A 20,133-nucleotide genomic window follows, 5' to 3' on the forward strand; every position below is an offset into this window, starting at 1 on the left:
ATCGGAAGGTCGGCGGTTCAATCCCTGGCTCCCCCTGGTTGCGTGTCGAAGTGTCCTTGGGCAAGATACTGAACCCCGATTTGCCTCTGGCGGCTGTTTCGCCAGTGTATGAATGTGTGTGAATGGTGAATGCAGATGTACTGTAAAAGCGCTTTGAGTGGTCGAAAAGACTAGAAAGGCGCTATACCTCACCCAGCAGGGTCAGTGTAAGAATTGTTTTAAGCATGGGATTTTGTTTTGTAAAAAGTTTAAATTAGTGCTGGGCAACGATTAAAATTTATTGCGATTAATCACATTGTTATGCGCAAAATTGAATAATGAATTCTAAAGTAGTGTATTGCGTACTTTTAATTTAAATATACTGTTTTTTTACACAAAAGTGCAATAACGTGGTTTGCAAACACTAAACAAATAAGGTGCTTTTAACCAGTATTGTTCCCTTTATACAGTAGCAATAATATATTTCTTGTAGATCTCAACTTAAACATTAATATAACCAAATATAAAACCAATGCTATTTGCCACTGCATTACCTTTTATAGCTCGTTAACACAAGTTAAGAGTCCAGAGCCCCGATCATAACAGGCACCTTCTGAGCAACAGCTTAACATATTTAAATCTGTTTGTTTTTTTCTGAACAGGTATCAGCAGAAATATTTCTTTTATGAGGGAGCAGCAAACAGTCTGTTCAGTACCAAGTGTCCCTGCTAGAGTGAGGTGAATGGGTCGCCTCACGCACACGCCCGCTGCTGAAGTTGAATTGTCTTGAACTTTTTGTAGGTGACGCGGAGAACAAATCACTGAGAGAGACTGATCCTCCAGAATTTATTTGTTTACTACATAGGACATCAACAGGAGGGCATTCGCATGGCAGAGCATCCCCGCAAAACTAGATGATGGCCTACAGCTGTGTAGCACACAGAAGCCGCAGGTGGGTGATTTACAACATCCCACCACTCCTGGGGCACATGGTTTGACTGTATGTGTATTCAGAGCCAGTGAGCAACGGACTTTCACTTCATTAATGTGCAATAAAATAATTGACGGCGTTTAAATATAAAAAATATATAGTAATATAGTAATAATATCAAATACTAAGAATTACCATATGCTGAGCCCTTTTACAGATTGAGGCACAACCATTTAGCGTGCTTAAAGAAATGAGAGATCACCAAAACATTCCATCAACACTTGAAGACCATATCCCCAGCTCCAACTATTATTAAAAAGATGGCATTGCCAATTCGGCATTCAATTTTATGATGAAATGAGAATTTTATATGTATAGATAAAGTACAGTGATGCCACATGGTCACTTTGAAATGACAGTGAAGGCAACTCACGTGAGGTACTGCATGGCATTCTCTGGTGGCTGTTTGAATAGTCCCTCGAACTCATCACGGGCCCACTAAACAGAGGACATTGAGAACAGATCAATTATACACAAACACAATTTTAGTATGTATTTGTTTTAGAGTGATGTAGTGTCATTTTCTAGAGCTTGGCAAACAATTTTCAGAAATATATGAACTATTAAATACATTTTTACCAAAAGCTGTTAGGGCATGGCATCTTCACTCATTTTACATACATATTTTGTGCTCTAGTAAAACAAGACTTTAATGTGATCTGGACTTTGTAAATATAAATCAATATAGAATGCTGTTAGAATTAATGCCTTTCTAAATTGCTCACCCAGCAGCCTGTGTTAATCTGAAGTGCAGCCGTGTTCGCGCCTACTGACCTGCAGTGTGTGTTCAATGGCATTTGGAAAGTTTTTGAGTGTGCAGATGGGGATGGACTTCTCAGGAGGGTCTTGGCTGGAGCTGTATGACTCTGTGAGGAAGGGAATCACAACCTGGACATTGCCTTTGGTACCCAGAGTACCAGACTCCAGTAAGGGCTTACGGTAGTACACACACCTCCGATCCATGTACATACCTGCAGAATTGACACAGACAAAAGGCACAGGACAGAGCTTAAATAAAGAGGGCGATTTAAGTGCAAAGATATTAAATTGCAGTTAAACATTTGAAAGAATTGAAATTTCTGTGTCTCCTACGTGCGTCAACATTGTCCAGTGCATTGGCCACTCCGTCAAGGCTTTCAAAGAAATCGTCGTCATAGACCCTCTCCGTGTCGGGGCCCACCCTGTTCTGGTGACCGGTGATCTTGATGGAGGGGTTCATCTGCTTTACTGCAGCAGCAGCTGTGTCACTCTTCATTTTCTGTTCCCACATACGTACACACGATGTTAATAATGACCCTTTCACTTTCTGATCAAATTCTAAACATTAGTATGGCAAAACACGCAAATTTTAAGAAGAAGAAAACTGACGCAGTGGTCATCCTTGTTGATGTGACTTTTTTCTAGGAAGGCCATACGAAAATACTCATTTTCGTGTATGATGTGTGGTTTTGTACATTTAAAAAAGGTCCCTTCATTAAGGACATTTCAAGAATAACTCTGTGGCACTTGGCTGTCAGTTGTGGGTTCCTTCAACCACAATTTCCTTTTTAACACCTTGATTCCACCGGCCACTGCTCCATGACGTCATGTCACACGTTTATTCTTGATATAATGCGCAGATTCTGCGCAGATTGACGTGGCTTCCCTGAAACCTAGACAAACTGTAATAAAAAAGGAGCAAAGCGGAGAACTGTAGTTTCTGAGACGCTTTTGAAACGTGCTGCATCTGGTATAGTCTGGAATGGCGGTCATCAGCTTCGCAGCTGGGACAGGTTGTAGCCGTGCCTCGTGGAATCAAGCTGTAACAATGTCTCCCTTGAATAAACTGAGGCAAACAATGTCATGTAACAATAATAGTGTTCCAATACCAATCTGTACTTTAAAGGTCACTGCAATTCATTTAACACCACCTGAAATAACCAATACTCTAATACATCAACAATGAGCCATTATGGCCACAGGCATTCAGTTTCCTTCATCTAATCTTGTACTATGACATCATCCATCAGCAGCAGTTAGAGTGCACTCAGGAGCAGTTGCAATGAAAAGAAAATCCATACACAACACTGCTTGGAAATCTTAAATTCAAGTCGACAAATGGCCAAATGCTGTGCACTATCTGCTTCATATCTATCAAAGGAAAGGGTTGAGCAGAGATTATACTGACCGTAACATCAGAGGGTCTGAAAAGGAACTGTCTGTTCAGGTTGGACTTCTCTATGGTGTCCATGTCTGTTACAATGACCTCCCCATCCCCGCTTGCCAGACCAATCATGGCAAAGTTTTTCAATAGCTCACAGCCAATGGCACCGGCTCCCACCTGGAATGATAAAACCTCTCAGTGAGTAAAGAAATTCAAGTTGTACCGCATGGTCCATGTATTAACCACCATTTAACGAACTTCTATTTACAGTGTTCAGTAGAGAAATCCAAGTATTATACTCTGACAGAGCATGCATGTGGTATGCCAAATCAAAAATATGGCAATGTCAGAGAAATATTACTGTTAAGCATAAGGCTGGCTATATTAGGAGTTTGTTGACAAATACGAAGACAGACAAAAAAAACAAAACAAACACTGTTATTCTGTCTCTTAATGCTTCATACATTCTCAGCACAAACTTCTACTTCATATGCAAATCTTAGAAACCAAAAAAAAAAAAAAAAAAAACGAACACACACCACACGTCTAGAAGGCTAAATCATTTCCATAATACATTCCTAAACTCCACTGTAGTTTTTGGCTTTGGCTACACAAACAATTGTATTTAGTTCAATTCATTGCTGGTTTTGGTCTGGCCTTTTTGTAGAATATCACCAGACTTATTCTTTTAATCTCCCCTTAGCAGCAGGATGCCAGAGGAGGTGTTGGAATGTTTTCCATTGGACGACTCACCAGGAAGTACCTCTGTTTGGCAAGCAAAGCCTGCAGCTTGGTGCCAAACACTGCAATCTGCCCATCATATCGACTGTTCCTCTGGAAGAAAAGAAAGACAAGGCAGAAAAGAAGCTTTAACACCATAGTTTGTCACCATCATGTCGTCCGTCTTCAGTATTGGTGTGAGCGATTTGCTCTGAACACCTACAGGGGCGCACTCTTCCTCTGTGAGCACAACTCCTTCCTCTTCAGCCAGGCACTCCAGGGCATCGAAGTACAGCCACTGCATTATGGGCATGAATTTTCCTGTGCATGCCTGAAAGAACAAAGAGCACATTAAAAATGTAAAAGAACATTTATGATTTTTTGAAGATTTATCAGGGTTTGAAGTCCAAATATGTCAAATCCCAGATAATAATAATCAATTTCTTTGACTTACACAGCAGTATACCAAAAGACGTAATTTGAATTAAATAAAAACACACACCACTACAGCAGATAGTGTAGTACTCAATCCACTGACCTTCATCACTTCCTGCGCAGCCAGACCTCCAATGAATGCATTGACAGGGGCTAGGTCACCAGCAGCAACAAATGACAACTTTTTGAGAAGGCTTTCATCCAACTCCTCCACTTTGGCAGACCCCGTCAGGGCAGAGTTCACCTCTTTGGCCAATGTCAACAGCTCATCACCGTCAGCCTGGAATACACACCGCTCACCATGTTACAAAACTCAGACTACTACTAATTGAGTGTAAATGTTCCCATTTAGTGCTGCACAATTTATAATGGCAACTATCAAACTGTTGGGCTTTATCCATAATCATTAAATCTACCACAAATTTACCTGGTTCCAGGGTACAGGAAGGCGGCTGTGTTTCTTCTGGAAAGCGTGGATAGCCTGGAAGCCTACATGCAGCTGTCCTGGACGCTCGAACTTGGCAAAGTCTGTCATTATGAACTCTGGCTCAGCAATGGAGGAAGAGATGGATTTCTGCACAAGATAAAACGTACAAGAAGATTGTGAGGACTGAAATTTTCAACTAAGCTAATTTTTTTTTACTTATGAACAGCAGATGATGTGGTGGCACCACTGTTGTGATGACAGACGTTTTGCTTATGCAGGGTATATACACAGGAATCCTGAAGTAAAATTCAATACCTTTTTAAGACTTTTTCAAGACCTTTTCAACATAATTTAAGACTGCCGTGCCACTTTGAGCTGTAACCGATTAAAATCAGCCACACACCTTTAAAAGGGACATTTGAGTTTTTAAAAAGGAATTTAAATACATTTATTGCCTATGTGTCATCAGGTCTAAATGACTGTATTAGTATAATATAACTAAACTAAATTAAAAGTATATTGTTAATTTAATAGTGAAGTTTGATATTAAAATATTCATTCTGTTAATATATTAAATATAATTTCATATAATAGTATATAACTTACCACTAGTATAATATTAATTCAAATTACAGCTGTTTGAGTTTGGGATTGTTTTTTTATTCATTAACTTTGTGCAAGAAAAATGCTCCAGGCTACCTGATAGTCTCCAACCTTGATTTTGGGCAGGCTACTAACTTTCAACATTTATAAAGTTTGCTGCAGCGCAAACTTTTTGACGAGCGCATCGGCTTTATGAAAAGTTGAATGTGTTTCAATAAAAAGGCACCGATTTAGATAAAGCCAGTTAACGTTAGCCAAACACACACACACTACATGAATTTTCCCTGTTGTCTTCCGTCTTACCGATTCAGCTGCTGGCAGCGCATCTCGCTCTTGTTTTTGAGGAACGGGGCTGTTCAAGTGGCCACAGAGCGAACGGCCAACCGGGTTGATCCCATTACTCCTGATCGCCACTCCAACTATGTTTTAGACGGTTAGCATTGAGGGTCCGGCGGGGTGGGAGATTACGGTCGGTTGTATATTTTCCGGTTCGCACGGATCTACTTTTTGGAGCATGGTAGATCCCTGCGCCTAACATTATAGAAACGAATCACGCAGTCGCTACTCACTGCCTGTCTAGTATTTTTGGCAATGCATTATAAATTAATACATTCACCTACCACTTTTGGACAAACAGGATTTTCACATTGAAAAACATATCTTCAAAATTTAATAACTTGTTAAATGGCGATACTTTTTAATGGCCTTAATTTTCGCAAAATTGATTTATTACCTTTTAAGACTTTTTAAAGACCCCGCGGACACCCTTTGATGCCAGCAGGTTTTTTTTTTGTTGTTTTTTTAATAGAATTTACTGCTATTGTCACCATGACATAAACCTGGTGTGGAAAACGGCAGACACTTACAAATGCAATCTTCTTGGGCATCTTGACCTGGGAGACAATTCCTCCTCTTACGTAATCTGTAAAGCCGGTTGTGTCACAGATGCTGAAAGTGTAGGGTCCTGGACAGAGAAGAAGACATGAATATTTGTAGTCATAGTAAGTCATAAACCAGAATATCCAAAACTTGTCTTTCTTAAATAGAAACAAGTCCTACCCAGAACTTTAATTTCCACTGGCTGGCAGCCATTGAGCTCAGTCATACCCTGAACCTCTGTGAAGGTGACAAAGTCTCCACTCTCAAAGCCATGACGAGCCTCATCCAGACATGTCACAACCCCTGCACTGTCCTGGAGAAACCAAGAGTGAGCAACTTTTTTGTGTCAAACTGTAAGAGCAATACAAAAGCTTTTCCTTTTTCCCTAAAAGCAGCAAGAGGATGTAAGGACTAACCTTGGTGATCATGGAAATCATGGCACTCAGTGGCTGTTCTCCATTAGTGTCGTACACTATCATCTCCTCACCAAAGTCACAGAAAAGCTGGCTACAAAACACACACACATAAATATTAGACATTGACAGACACATATACACACACTCCATGTGAACTATAAATAGACAAGGGTGAGAATCGTACCCAAACAGACCACGTGTGTCTGCAATGATCAGCTTGATTCCTTTGCTGTGGCAGAACTCTCCTAAATGCTGCTGCTCATCCAGAGTGGAGTTAGTCAGCACTACCACCTAGGTTGCAGAGAGAGACCAATTTAAATCACCAACTTTTCTTTCCTTTCTGAATGCTGAAGTGGGTGGGACACTAGCTTCGGCAAGTTATACCTGGAACTTGGTCAGGTAGTCTTCAGTGAGTGCTCCGGTGTAGGCAGTCACAGGAACGTAGTTGTTGAGTTCAGCCAAACGGAGTTGACTCACTTCTGCTCTGTTCTTTCCCAGGTCCTCTTCCCGAAGGTAAAACTGACCAAACAAAAATATATAAAAGATGTCAGGGAAGAGCTGACAGTCAACCAAGTATTAACTGCCAAGCATGGCAAAAGAAAAAAATAAATAAGAATAGAGACCATCTTGTTTTTACAAGTGAAAACTTCTGTCCATACTAAGGTTTTCAGGTCATTAGGGAACCGTTATCCCTCCCACACAGAAATAAACACAACAGCTAAATATTTCTCTATCAGTTGGTTGACAAATGGGGGCAAAAATCCCAGCTGTCATTTAGTTAAGGAAACAGACAGAATTTAGTCACCCCACTTGATTGCAGCAATTTAAATCTCCGCTATGTCACCTCTTAACCCACACGATGATTTAGCCAAATACACAAAGTGGCTGTACCGACATTCAAAACGAGCAATCAAGAGACATTTGGAGGCGACACAGAAGTGGCGTCCTCTAGGGTTTGTACAGCTTTTTAAAGTCAAGAACTTTTCAAGGTAGAAAACCAAATCTTTCCAGTCTCCTCTCTCACCTTTATCACCACATTTAAAATTCTTACTGAATTGTGAAACTTTCCAGAAATCCTTCATAGCCACAACAAACACTGTATCGTCACTTTGTTATTTTATCAGCTGTTAATTTTAACTTTTTAAAGATTTTATGTTTTGATCATGATTATTTAATGCTTGAAAAATCTCCAGAGTAAGGAATCAACAGAGGACTTCTCTAGCTATAAATGAATGTAGCTCCTCGCTGTAGCCATTTTCTCACCATATAAATTCAGTAATCTGTCCCTGTAAAGAAATTTAAGATCTCAGTAAAAATTTATAATATTTCTGACATCAAAATACTGAGTGAAGTTTAGAAAAAAAAATGAGGAACACAGTTGGAGCAGTTCTTCCCATCCTCCCTTCGCTGCCAGAAGCAACCTCTTGCAGAGAGGAGGGAGTGGTTTGTCGCAGCCATGAGCCAAATTTACAAGAATTTGCCAAATTTTAAGATTCGTGGCAAACTAAGATAAACAGTTAAGCTACATAAAGACCACTTTCATTTTAGCTTGTTCACAATAATTCAGTATTAGCTTACCAACAACAAATGCGGACAAAGCAACTTCATAACACCCACTCAGGTCTTTGCAAGGAATGTGTCACTGTTAAAATATGAAATTGATTCTAGCAGGTTTATCCAGTTTTAAGAGTTTTGTAAACATATGTTTTTAGATTTAAAAAAAAAAAAAAAAAAAAAAAAAAAAAAAAAGCATTGGCTTGACACTTGTCAAATTTAGCCAACTGTGAACATGGCCAGAGATTTAGTGGCCGATTTAAGGCTACTTCATATAAAAAGATGGATTATGTGTCATATGTGACAGTAATATACAGAGGCTATTTCAATTCAGCTTGAATGAGAAAAGGACACTGGGACAAATGCCAGCGGCTGAAATAGAAATGTTGGAGCGCACAAGGTTTAACGCTGACTGGATGATCACAGATACAGCTCTAATCACAATCGTGAAATTCTGTAACGTCATAAAGAAAGCCTCCTGACTGAACACCTGAGCCGCCTATTCACACAGTTATCTGCCAGGCGTTAAACAGACATCAGAATTCAGTGTCTCAGCCTGATAGATGTAAACAATCTCGCCACTGTAATGACGGCCCAAAACAGGCTTTAGCTCTACCATGATTATGACCCAGGAAGCGGCCACCCGCTGATAAATCTGGGTCAGGCCATGGTTAGCAAGGGTGGGGGTGGGAGCAGTCCTCTTTTTTGGATGGCAACAATACAACACAACGAGTGACTTAACAGACAAAGCCACCTTGCAGCACCTTGGAAAGACTATGGCACACCAGATGAATCTCCAATCAAGTATGACAACAACACACAACCAATGTCTGTATGACTGAATTCCACACACCTGAGAGGAGAGGTCTCTCCATTCTGCAACTCCTTGGTCGTGCACAGTGACTCCTCTAACTCCTCCCAGGATGACGTTCTTGGCAATCTCCACTCCAAGACCTCTCATACCAGAGACAAGGACGCTGGAGTTCTGCATGCGCTTCATGGCATCATGGCCCAACACGTAACTGCAGCGGGAGAGAAAGTACCGCATCAGTACAACTGTTCACTCTTTAACAACCAGCCTGATGATAAATCTTCAAAGTATGTGTCAGCTCGTTTGAGGACAAAAATTCAAGAGAGATAAGGCTTACAGTTGTCTGGAGTACAGGCCTTCATCGATCTCAGCATCATTGCCATTCTTAGCCATGCCCTGGGGAGACACAACAGGGGTTAAAAATTAGTTTGTGTAACAAGTTTACTTTAGCAAAAGATTTATATTGTATGCGTTAGTTCTTACGTTGGCCGGTGTGTGGGACAGATCAGTTCTGACAGAGTTAGAGGAGGAGCAGTGGGATCCCGTCTTCGTCTCTGTTCCTGACAAGCGGCGCTTCTTGGACAGCGGCGAGCTGGACATCTGTGCACAATAACACTTTGTTAAAGACAGTCATATAAGGCACAACATCATTTCCCCTCTGTCAAATATCCATTGTACATTAATTAATACACATTTGTAGCTTCAAGAATTAAATCAAGCAGACAAAGGTAACAAAATCATCCACATGGAGGTTTTCCAAGACAATGGCTTCAAATTCAGATTGAAATAAGTGGAAAATATATAACTCAATGCTATGGTTCCATTATGACAAGCAACCCAGTCCACCCTCATGTTGAAGAGAAAGGATTTCTAGTCTAGGGAGCAGCTGGGCTGGCTGCAAGCCAAACACAAATCTGCTAGAAAACGAACTGAGCCTGGGAAAAGACATGAATAGCAGCATTATCATTTCTTTTCATGCTCAGAGACAACACTGGCTTGTTTATGGACTCCTATTGTTTATTATACCAGTGTTTAAGGGCCGCCAACATCGTTTCAACAAAAACAGCTGAATCATTAAAACTTCACTGCGGTAAAGTGAGCAACACCTCACGGTGCCTCGCAGGTGGCACAATGGCGCTAGAACTATCCTTGGTATTAAGAGATAAAAGGGCGTTTATGGACGTATTTTAAAAAAAACCCAACCAAAGTACATTGTGATTAACGGAATAAATCAAGGCAAACAGTCACTTCGGGAAGTGAAACAGGCCGCAGTTTCTCGAACTCGCGGCAAACATTTCCGCATCCAACGCAGCGAAGGTTGACTTGTCTGCGTCCTTAAAGGTCAGTTTACACATCTTCAACTGATAAAATGCTGGGCCAAGTCAAATAACGTTACAAACAAGTAAAATAACGTTTACATTTTATTGTCACCTGAACGCTGACTTGTTCGTCAAAAACGAAAACGAAGCATCCGGCATGATACAGCACCGAGCCCCACGGTTGTAACGTTACTGGAGTTCCTTTGCACAAACGAACTGGTAACAAACCATATTAACCAATAGCTTTCAACGTTTAAGAAACGTGGATCAAATATCAGTTAACACCACAAACAAGAAACCGATTAAGAAAGTTGCGAGCCACTAATCAGTTAAGTGATTTGGCAAGTGGTCAGAGTCAGAGCATTAATAACTTAGAGGCAAGAAAACACCAGCCTACCCATTAGCTGCTCGGCCTAGGCCTGCATTGCCCCCAGTGCGGAACACAACTTTGCAAGCTAGCAGATGTAGCTATGTCTCAACCTGCTCGCAAAAAGACAGCAAGGGGTTTATTGACAGCTAGCTACCACAGCCCCTTTAATGATACCGAACAATGTTTCAGCACCCAACAGAAAACACTACCTAACTTTATCGCACAATACGAGCATTTTAGCGAATGAACGACTAGCCATTACACTCGTGCTCCATTGATCGCTCTCTCCTTACCAATAATCCTTCTCGGTCCCTTCCCAATGCGAACCCGCTCCTCTCCAGCAGTGTCTAGATGTCAATAGTAACGATGGTTGTAAAATCGAGGATTTGTACAAAGAAAAGAAACGCGATGCGGGTTTAGGGTGGTCTGCGCTATATTGTCGAGTCACTATGTCGTTGTGTTGGGAGTCTCTATGCAATTGCGTTGCTGGCTTTGCGACTGCAGACGGGAACAAAACCAAAATGGCAGTTTGAGAGAAAGGGGCGGAGGAGCGGTGACGCATGAGCTAAAATATTCAACAGGAAAGGATGGCTTTGTGCTTGCTGCTCAACCAGGCGCTCAGCTCATTGGCCACTCCGAAGCCGACGCGCATTCATCCCGCCCCTGCTACCAGAGGATGCATGCCATGTCTATTACTGTACAATGAACTGCAGGACCTCAAGCGATCCATGCAAGAAACATCTTGCAATTCTTCTAAAACAAACGTGCATGGAGCATGTCTGACATAGGTGCAATAAAGCTAAGTTGACAGTACGGACTATTTTGTGATCTTTTCAAAGAAAAAAAAAAAAAAAACTTCTACGGGTGCTGAATGAAACCCATCAATAACAGCATCTTTGTTTCAGTCACAGGGTAGCAAGAAGTTGTCTCGTTGTGAAACTAACGCCAGGCTGCATACTCAAAACTTGCACCAGACGTGCCACAATGCATTATCAAAGGAAATAACACATCTTTAGAGCATAACCGGATTGTATATATTCTCACAGAAGCGCAAATTGATGTATTGTGGTTTGTAGATACTTTTCCTGAGTTCAGTAAAACACATTACTAGTCAACGCTGATGGTGCTGGAATGACAATAGAGAAAAGACAACATTAGGTAGGCTACTTGCTAGCTATAGTGATGATGAGCGTCTGGGCCCTCAGTCACATTGAGGTTAGGGGTGAGCATTCCTTGCAAAGGAGGAGTATTGGGGGAGGGGGTGCCTGGCAAATGACAAAGGCCCAGGAAAAGAGTGGGCCGCATATTCTAGGGTACACATGTCGAGGGGATCCCCATTCTTATCTTCTTGCTGCGTACACTATTTCCTCCATAATATCGGAGATGAAATGCATAAATATCATTCATGGGAGGCTAGCAGGCTCACTAACTTGGCACGTTAAGAGCAGACATTGGCCAATATTACGTTACTGTAACGTTACTAACATCGACTGTCGTAACGTTAACCAAAATACATCTATCGAGGTGAAATACTGCCAGTAGGTTCTAGCAAACGTTGCGTGATGCAAGATAGCCAACTGTTAGTGTCTCCTTCTCAACATTGCGTTCATGTAATGTTTGTAGCCAACTAGCTTTCAAGCTACCGTTACGTTATTTATCACAGAGCAATAATTAACACAGCACTCTCGTGCACATAAAATGTGCAAATGCCAGCCTAGCGTTAACAGTTGTGTGACAGTGGTTTGTTAGCAACGGTTAGCCGTGGCGGACAGCTGAAATGGTTCAGATAGCCGAAAGCAACTAACGATAACGACTACCAATATCGCAGATCAAACGACTGCGTAGTTGTTAGCTTATGTGCAGCTAGCTTTCAAGCTATCTAGCCACCCAACGACTTTTTCCCACTTGTGCCGCTATGTTAGCCAACTAGCTAACGTTAGCCAACTAGCTGGGGCTAACAGTACCCAGACGAGACTGAACAGAAGTGTGCAGAACTTACCACATCCGATATTACTCGGCCTGATCTGTAGTATTAAAATCGGCTTGTATTTAAGCAAGAAACCTAACAAACAACGTGACAACTCAACACTGCCGCTGAATGCAAACTGAAAAGTGTGTCAGGGTGGCGGGCTCTGTGTGAGTTTTTCCGCTGGACGGCTGCCTGCCCTGCTGTTCCCGAACCGTTTCCCCTCACTCGATTTCAGTTGAAAGCAAAGCAAAGCAGCAACATGTGCACGTTACAGGCGCAACCATTATTCCAGTCCAGAGGCTTCGCCGAAAAGGGAATATGATTTATGTATAATACGCAGATTTTAGTATTCATATTTAATGTTTAACCACAATATATACAATACAATGTGTATTGAATTCTACAGAATTACATCGTTTAATCGTATGTTAACTGTTTAGAAACACGAGTTTATTGTCCACCCCCGTGCCGTCACACGTATGGACTAATCCGAAGTTTACGCACGGTCAGATGGGACTTGTAGTTATGGCGTGACAATACAATCCCTCGGAAAAATCAAAGAATAAGGGCTATTTCAGCACTTGCACTAAAAAGGAATAGTTGTAATTCAATTCATATCAAAGAGAAACCCGTTTTTAAAGTATTACCATCTCAGGCTCAACAGCTTTTAACCAATAAAACAACTTAAGATCTAGTTTCATTTTGTAGTTTTATTGAAAGACTTGTGGACAGAGCACAGTGTACATAGGAACAGATTAGGGGATGTCTAGATTTGTTCAGGAGAAAAACACATATCCTGGTATTACACAGATCCAAAAGAACAAAATTCAGAAAGATATTTTTTACATGATAAAAAGGAGCAAATATAGACAGTACTGTCCAATTAACAGTACCAAATGTTATATGTCAAAAAAAACTGGAGAAAAATGAATACAAACTTTCTGGGCAAAACCTTTGGAGAACTTTGAAAGAAAAGAACAGGATATGTGTGTGTTATTGCAAAGCCTTTATACAATATTGTTGCACTTAAAGATTTACCCTAGTTCTCCAACAGGTGATCAACACAAGACTTTGAGTGACAGTTCAAGTTTAAATACATCATTTAATAAAACAAATCTCGATCTCCAGCAGCCATTGGAAAGGCTTAATCAGTTCAGTTTAACATATTTTTGTACAACTGTGTGACTGCAAGCTCATGATTCAGCCTCACCAGAGAATGAATAGCTACATAAATAAAAAGGAATGAAAAACAATGAAACGGAATGAGCAGATTTGACAAAAGTAAATGCCAGTTTGGATATGAGGAAGTTTACAACATTGGATTAGAGCAAGAATTAGGAACCCAGTTCTTTGTATGTATTTACAGTTTGTAGGGAATTAACAAGTCACACTTAACACTTAACATCAGCCGTTAATTGTGTAGATTCATAATTTGCAAACTGTGTTGAGTGCTTGGATTCCAGTACGAGGAGGTTGTGTGGAGAGCATTCATGCACATAATCTGGATTTGACATTCAAACTTTTGAGATTTTTCTCCTTGCAGCTGTCATACAGAGAGATACAGTACACTATTCCCAGTACACTCCAGCCATGAGAGTATTTGAATGCCATAGGGAGATTTCTCTTTATTTCCAGTGAGCACACAGCCAAACCATAAAACACTCCATTGTTACTTTTATTCTTGGGAGCCAGTGAATGATACTTCTGGGTGAGACAGGTGAGTCTTTAAACCGTCAAGTTTAAACCATAAATCTAATGTTCAATCCAATGTCCAGTGTTGTGTATTGTATCATGTACACCTGCTTCATAGCCCCCTGCCCATCCCAGCTCTTGGGGACTGGCTTGAACGAGAAACATCTCTCTGTCCATCCCTGTCTTCCTGCTCTCCTGCAGCCTGGGGTGAGGATTGTGTAGGTGGGGAGGGTGGGGGATAGGAGGGAGGAGGGATAGTAAGGCGAGGGAGAGACGGCAGCGCAGGCCTGGGAGAGGTCGGAAGAGGGGGAGGAGTGGACGAGGGTGGGGTCGAGGGGTGTTGTGAGGAGCGTGTGCGGGAGGTGGCAGGCGAGGCGTGCGTGCTCCGGGCACGTGGTGGTTCTGTGGGACAGTCACTGATTTGCTCTAGCAGCGAGGGCATGTCTCCCTCAATCTTCTCCAGCACGGCGGCCATTTGCTTTTCTATCTGCTCGATCACACTGTCCATTTGCCAGTCGCTTGTGGTGCTGCTCCCGCCTCCTCCATGCTGTAGCCCAGTCCCGTACATCCCTATCCCTCCTCCACTTGTATACAGGGAACTGTATGGACTACCATAGCTCCCTGCCATCCCCATCCCTACAGTCCCAACTTCTGGGTTGTATGGTGCGGCATGACGGCCCAAACTAGCGGAGCTGCCTACTGTGTAACAACCCTGTCCTGTCACAGGACCTGCCCTTGCTATGCTAAACTCATCGCTATATCTATCGGTTCTCCTGGCATCCCTCTCCCTTCTGCCCACAGGGCTCGAATCACCCCTTAACCTAACTCCTAGTCCTACATCCACCCCAACTCCAGGCCCGATTGCTGAAGTTACTGATGTTGCCACTGATCTCTCTGCCACTGCCTCAGGTACCTGTGTCTGACACCAGCTTCCGTCAGTCTCATCCTTCTGCTCCCTCTGCGTTCCTGGCCTCTTCTCTGGTGAGGCTGTTGCAGCAGCAGAGCCTGTGGGTGGAGGGCCATGGAGTGTTGCAGCCAGCTTACGTTTGCTTACACTGCTGGGATCAGCGGAGGTGGATGTGTGTTTTTTGTCAAGGTTGGTGCCTGAAGAACCCTCTGACAGCTTGGAGGGCTCAGGTGTCATCACAGGGGTCGGTTTGGATTCTGGGACAACTTTACTTTGACCAAAATTGGCAGCCATTTTCCTGGTTCCATCACCGGTTGCCTTCTTTGCACCAATCTTATCAGGCTGCTCCTGTGTGACTTTGGGGGCTGCATCCGATTGGCTTTGCTGACAGAGGGTCTCCTGAATATCTGATGGGGATGTTCCTACAGATGGGCCTATGCTCAAGTTTACCTCATCCTGTTTTTCTCCGACCTTACTTCTCCCCATATCCTTCTCCATACCTGCCGGTGTATTCTCAACAGTAACTTCTAAATAAACACTACTTGACGTCACCCCTTCATCACTGGTCCCTTTGTCTCCCTCATCACTTGTCCCCTGGGATACCCCCCCTTCACCATTTCCTGCCTCCTCACTGCCCTGAACTTCGGCTGAATTGTCATTCAGTGCCTCTGAATTCTTCAGTCGTTGCATGAAGGTGGTGACACGGATCGCTTTCTGCAAAACAGGCAAAGGCAAAGAGAAAGAAAAGAATCATAGCAGTGTAAAGACAGTTAGATTTACAGTATGTTGCCCTTTTCATTATCACCCATATTGACTTGTATTCCTAAAAGATTTTTTTTGATACGATAGTTTGTTATGGCAAAGCATAAAGAATAAGCTTTGAAGACAAGCATTTGACAAAAAGCCTGTCAAGGCACCATGATTTAGCATCATCATACTAAGCACTGAGATGTGATTTGTGTGAAGTGAACAGCAGAAAGATTAGTGCCAGTTGTTTACTTCCAGGAGGATATGACATATTGGGCCCTGGTTTAAATCAATCTCAAGACTCACTCTCCCCAAGCCACTCCTTGACTTCTTGTTGACTGGAGAAGTTAATTGAACAGATACGTGTAAATCTCCTTCCCCTTCATTCTTACACCCATCTGACTCCTTTCAATCTGCAAACAATGGGAAGGAGTTAGGGAAAATGTGTGAGCTTAGAAGTTGCTTCTAAACCAGGGAATTGATTCTCTGGAAGTGAAAAGCCATTTGGACACAGACGTGTCACTGAATACAACATGGCTTGACTGAGCAGCTTCTGTACAGCTTAAAGTATGACTTGAATGTAACACTGAGGTACAGTATGGGGCAATGAGCCAGGATTCACGTAAGAGGAATGACAGAGGGCCTTACAGTTCAAATCACTTTAGTTCAACAATCAACAGTGGCCTATATCCCTTATTTCCTTTCCATTTCTCCATCTCCTTATCTACACAAATATAAAAACTAGACAAGCAATGAGCAAACCGTCTTCCTGCTGATCATTATCTTTTTTTTTGTTTACCAATCTGGTTTCATAGACTAGTGCAGATGAGGAGTAAGAAAGGAGCAGAGCAGGCCACTTTGAACATCTGGGTCTAATCCAATGAAGAAAAGTGGGGCAGAGTGGATGGATCTCTTCTGGGACAGGCAGGGTGACAGTGGGCAGGATCAGAGCTTATGAGGAGAGTTTCACCTGCCCAAACATGATCAATAGTCTACATTTCAACGCTGACTGAGGTTTAACTGGAAGTGTCTCCTGATTGGTCGGTTATTATAGACAGCAATGGGAACTTCTTTTTAATCCAAGAGGGTGTTCAGCCATCAGGAACATGTTTTGTTATTGGATCATGCTAGCCTGAAGGTGATTTTCTGCCCCATGCTCTGTCCTTCCACTCTCCCTCATAATGAACTACAATACCTTCAACTCCTGGGAACAACATGGGGAAAGAGAAAAGAGGGTTATAACTGTTACTTATGCTCGACCTCCTCCTTCTTGGTCTTGTGCATGGCATCCTTATGACCATCACCATATCATATGCAAATTTAAAACATACCTCTGCAGAGTTGTATGCTGAGCAATGTGCAATCATCATTATAAATAAACCAATTGTCGTCATAATCATTGGCGTATATTCACTGTAGTCATCTTTATTTTGGCCCTAGAGTGTATCCTGTTTCTCCTCCTTTACCACAGCGGCTTACTTGGCTATATAATCACCAACCTAATTTACTGCTACAGAGAGAGAGAGAGAGAGAGAGAGAGAGAGAGAGAGAGAGAGAGAGAGAGACAGAGACAGAATTCATACCCGCCATTTGGCCTTTGCAAAGTTCTTCTCAAACTGGGCGCACACACCATCCTTTAGGTTCTTCTCTGATGCACCATTCCCCGCAATCCTGGTGACAGACAGCATACAAGTGAGTGCAAACCCCCAGACATGCGTCTGCAAAATGTCTGGGCTCTTGCGATAACGTGCACACAGTTACCATTCATGCCAAAGTGCATCCTGTGCAGTGATTCTCAGCATCTGGTCCACCTCCATGAGTCGACAGACAAGCTCCTTAGCTGAGAGAAACAATGGAGAAACAGTGGATAAAAGGTCAATTTAAGTGGCAAATTCTATGATGACAATTTCGGAAAAAAATATCAATATGTATGTCTGTTTTAAAAAAAGTATTTCTGTATCAATTCTGATGATTCATTTGGTGATTTGGATTTGAAGGCTGAAATATAAGACGGTGATTGGTAATTAAATGTAGGATACTTACTAACAATGCTTCATGCCACTGTGTATTTATTGCCATCGTGTGGTGGAACTATGTACCTGCAGGTGAAATGTCATCCCAGTATGGAGAGTCAAACTCAAAGTCACCAGCAACAATGCGACAGAAGATGATGCGATTATGTAGATCTGTGTTCTCCTCCTCTGTCTCGTCATAAAAAGGAGGGTTACCTGATAAGCTGCAAAAAGGGAAACAAACATAAGGAGACAGAGGAAGGGAAGTTACTTCGAAACCATGCAAATCACACCTGGAAATGCCCTTTCAAAAATCAAACAAAGCAGTTATTCAGGTTTTATATACAGCTCAGCGTGTACTGCCCTTCTTTGTTGAACTGTAGCTTTGGTAATTACTGGTGGAGACTCACAGTATGAACATAATGACACCAACAGCCCAGCAGTCCACAGGGCGACCATATCGGTGACGAGCCACCACTTCAGGAGCTGAGAGACACCAAAGAGAAGAGCAGACATAAGGGAGAGCAAGAGAGACAGGAAGATAAATCCACATGGCCTGGGTTTTCATTTATAAACCATCACAACTCATGCATAATTCTCCCCTGCACAGACAAGAGCTCCCCTCCTCACTCTCTCATTTTCTCATTCCTTTCCCGTCAGGGCCGCTGTTCCCTTTCCTTATTTATTTTGCCTAATGACTCTGCTCAGCTTTATGAATAACTGTCCTGACCTTTCACTGGAGTGAACCACGCCAAAGCACAGCTCTGCACTCCAAAGTTGCCCTTGCGTGAACCTCAAAGAGAGAGAGGAGCGAGACAGTCCACAGCGGATGAGAGCATATAAGAAGAGAGGAGGAGTGGGGAGGAGGGCCAGAGGTAGGTGCTTTCAGTTTTGTGTGCGCCTTTCACTGAGTTTCATGACTGTTTTTCACTTTAACGGTTTACCTCTGACAGATTATGATCTTCAAAAGCACAGGGAAGAACTCAAAGAGGTAAAGTATGCCCGCAGGCCTATTTTCACAACAGAAGGTAAAACTAATGGGGGGACGTATTAGTGGAGATGGAGAAATATGGTGAAGTAAAGACATATATTATATATATATATATATATATATATATATATATATATATACATATAAAAACAGAACCACAGTGGTAAATAGAGAGTATCCTACCCAGGTATTCTGGTGTTCCACAAGGCTCTGTGATGGGTCCGTTCTCAAACCTGGACAGGTAGAAATCTCGCAGAACTACTTTGTTGTGGTTGTTTTCTGTGTAGTACATCAGGTTTTCCAGCTAAACAAAATGAGGGACAGAATATGTATTCTCATACAAATACACACAGACTGAAGCTCTCCACTCCTATTTACATATAAGGGACACTGAACTGATTCAGTGCCACAAATATATGGGAGTCGATCATCAGCAGACAGTCAATGATAACGCCCCTGCAACCTGTGAAATATCTCAGCAATACTGGCACATTAATATGTTATGCAATTACGGATGCATGTTTTATACAAGTCTGTGTGTGGGATTTTAGCATATACTTTACATATTTTATGACATGTTTTATGACTTCTGTGTTCTGTGTTTCACCTGCGTAGCTGGAAGATAAATTTCCCCTTTGGAGACCATACAGTTAAATTTAGAAGCTGAAGTTGATTTCTAAGTCGTGTTTTGTTCTTGTAGTGAACAGAGGCGCAAGGTCAAATGGATTCTCAGTCTTGGATTTACATGTCAGGCTTGTTTAAACCAAGATGATACCAAGTCTCTGAGGTACAAACTGTCAGTAGTAAAAGTAGGCTAATGGATCATCAGGTAAATCATTACAGCATAATACTGTAATATGTATTAAAATTGAGCACGTCATTTCTTGACAATATAGGGTATTGAAGAGTAAGGCAAAAGAATAACCAGAAACCCGGCTACTTGATTAAAAGAAGCATCTTGGCTTGCCAATATGGACACCGATCTGAAAATGCCATTTTCATTCAGTTTCATGGGTTCACAGGCTGAGTCCGGACTGAAAGAAAAGTCAGACTTCTACCAGTAGGGGGAGTCTGAAGCCCAAGAGAAGCTGTAACTCCATCCTAATGGGTTGATAATGAAGGTTAAAGATATGAATATGTGTGTGTGTGTGTGTGTGTGTGTGTGTGT

At 42.0% G+C, this 20,133-nt stretch overlaps 2 protein-coding genes across 2 annotated transcripts in view; both read right to left on the bottom strand.

Annotated features, from left to right (window-relative positions):
- The window catches only part of uba1 (ubiquitin-like modifier activating enzyme 1), a 17,520-nt gene extending 4,683 nt beyond the window's left edge, over nucleotides 1-12,837 (bottom strand). Inside the window, exons 1-17 of the mRNA XM_046056177.1 lie at nucleotides 12,647-12,837; nucleotides 9,442-9,558; nucleotides 9,296-9,354; nucleotides 9,001-9,169; nucleotides 6,978-7,112; nucleotides 6,778-6,884; nucleotides 6,594-6,684; nucleotides 6,358-6,490; nucleotides 6,165-6,262; nucleotides 4,696-4,842; nucleotides 4,372-4,548; nucleotides 4,057-4,164; nucleotides 3,867-3,947; nucleotides 3,138-3,290; nucleotides 2,063-2,228; nucleotides 1,745-1,941; nucleotides 1,344-1,408 (exon numbers count right to left, since the gene is read on the bottom strand). Of these exons, the coding sequence (XP_045912133.1) occupies nucleotides 1,344-1,408; nucleotides 1,745-1,941; nucleotides 2,063-2,228; nucleotides 3,138-3,290; nucleotides 3,867-3,947; nucleotides 4,057-4,164; nucleotides 4,372-4,548; nucleotides 4,696-4,842; nucleotides 6,165-6,262; nucleotides 6,358-6,490; nucleotides 6,594-6,684; nucleotides 6,778-6,884; nucleotides 6,978-7,112; nucleotides 9,001-9,169; nucleotides 9,296-9,354; nucleotides 9,442-9,558 (2,003 nt within the window). The 5' untranslated portion in view covers nucleotides 12,647-12,837. The remainder of the gene's footprint in view (nucleotides 1-1,343; nucleotides 1,409-1,744; nucleotides 1,942-2,062; nucleotides 2,229-3,137; nucleotides 3,291-3,866; nucleotides 3,948-4,056; nucleotides 4,165-4,371; nucleotides 4,549-4,695; nucleotides 4,843-6,164; nucleotides 6,263-6,357; nucleotides 6,491-6,593; nucleotides 6,685-6,777; nucleotides 6,885-6,977; nucleotides 7,113-9,000; nucleotides 9,170-9,295; nucleotides 9,355-9,441; nucleotides 9,559-12,646) is intronic.
- Nucleotides 12,838-13,306: 469 nt separating this feature from the next.
- The window catches only part of camkvl (CaM kinase-like vesicle-associated, like), a 78,103-nt gene continuing 71,276 nt past the window's right edge, over nucleotides 13,307-20,133 (bottom strand). The window contains exons 7-11 of the mRNA XM_046056582.1: nucleotides 18,385-18,460; nucleotides 18,062-18,198; nucleotides 17,724-17,802; nucleotides 17,546-17,633; nucleotides 13,307-15,929 (exon numbers count right to left, since the gene is read on the bottom strand). Coding sequence (XP_045912538.1) covers nucleotides 14,421-15,929; nucleotides 17,546-17,633; nucleotides 17,724-17,802; nucleotides 18,062-18,198; nucleotides 18,385-18,460 — 1,889 coding nt within the window. The 3' untranslated portion in view covers nucleotides 13,307-14,420. The remainder of the gene's footprint in view (nucleotides 15,930-17,545; nucleotides 17,634-17,723; nucleotides 17,803-18,061; nucleotides 18,199-18,384; nucleotides 18,461-20,133) is intronic.

Source organism: Micropterus dolomieu, linkage group LG08 (genome assembly GCF_021292245.1).
Source record: "Micropterus dolomieu isolate WLL.071019.BEF.003 ecotype Adirondacks linkage group LG08, ASM2129224v1, whole genome shotgun sequence".
Lineage (NCBI taxonomy): Eukaryota > Metazoa > Chordata > Actinopteri > Centrarchiformes > Centrarchidae > Micropterus > Micropterus dolomieu.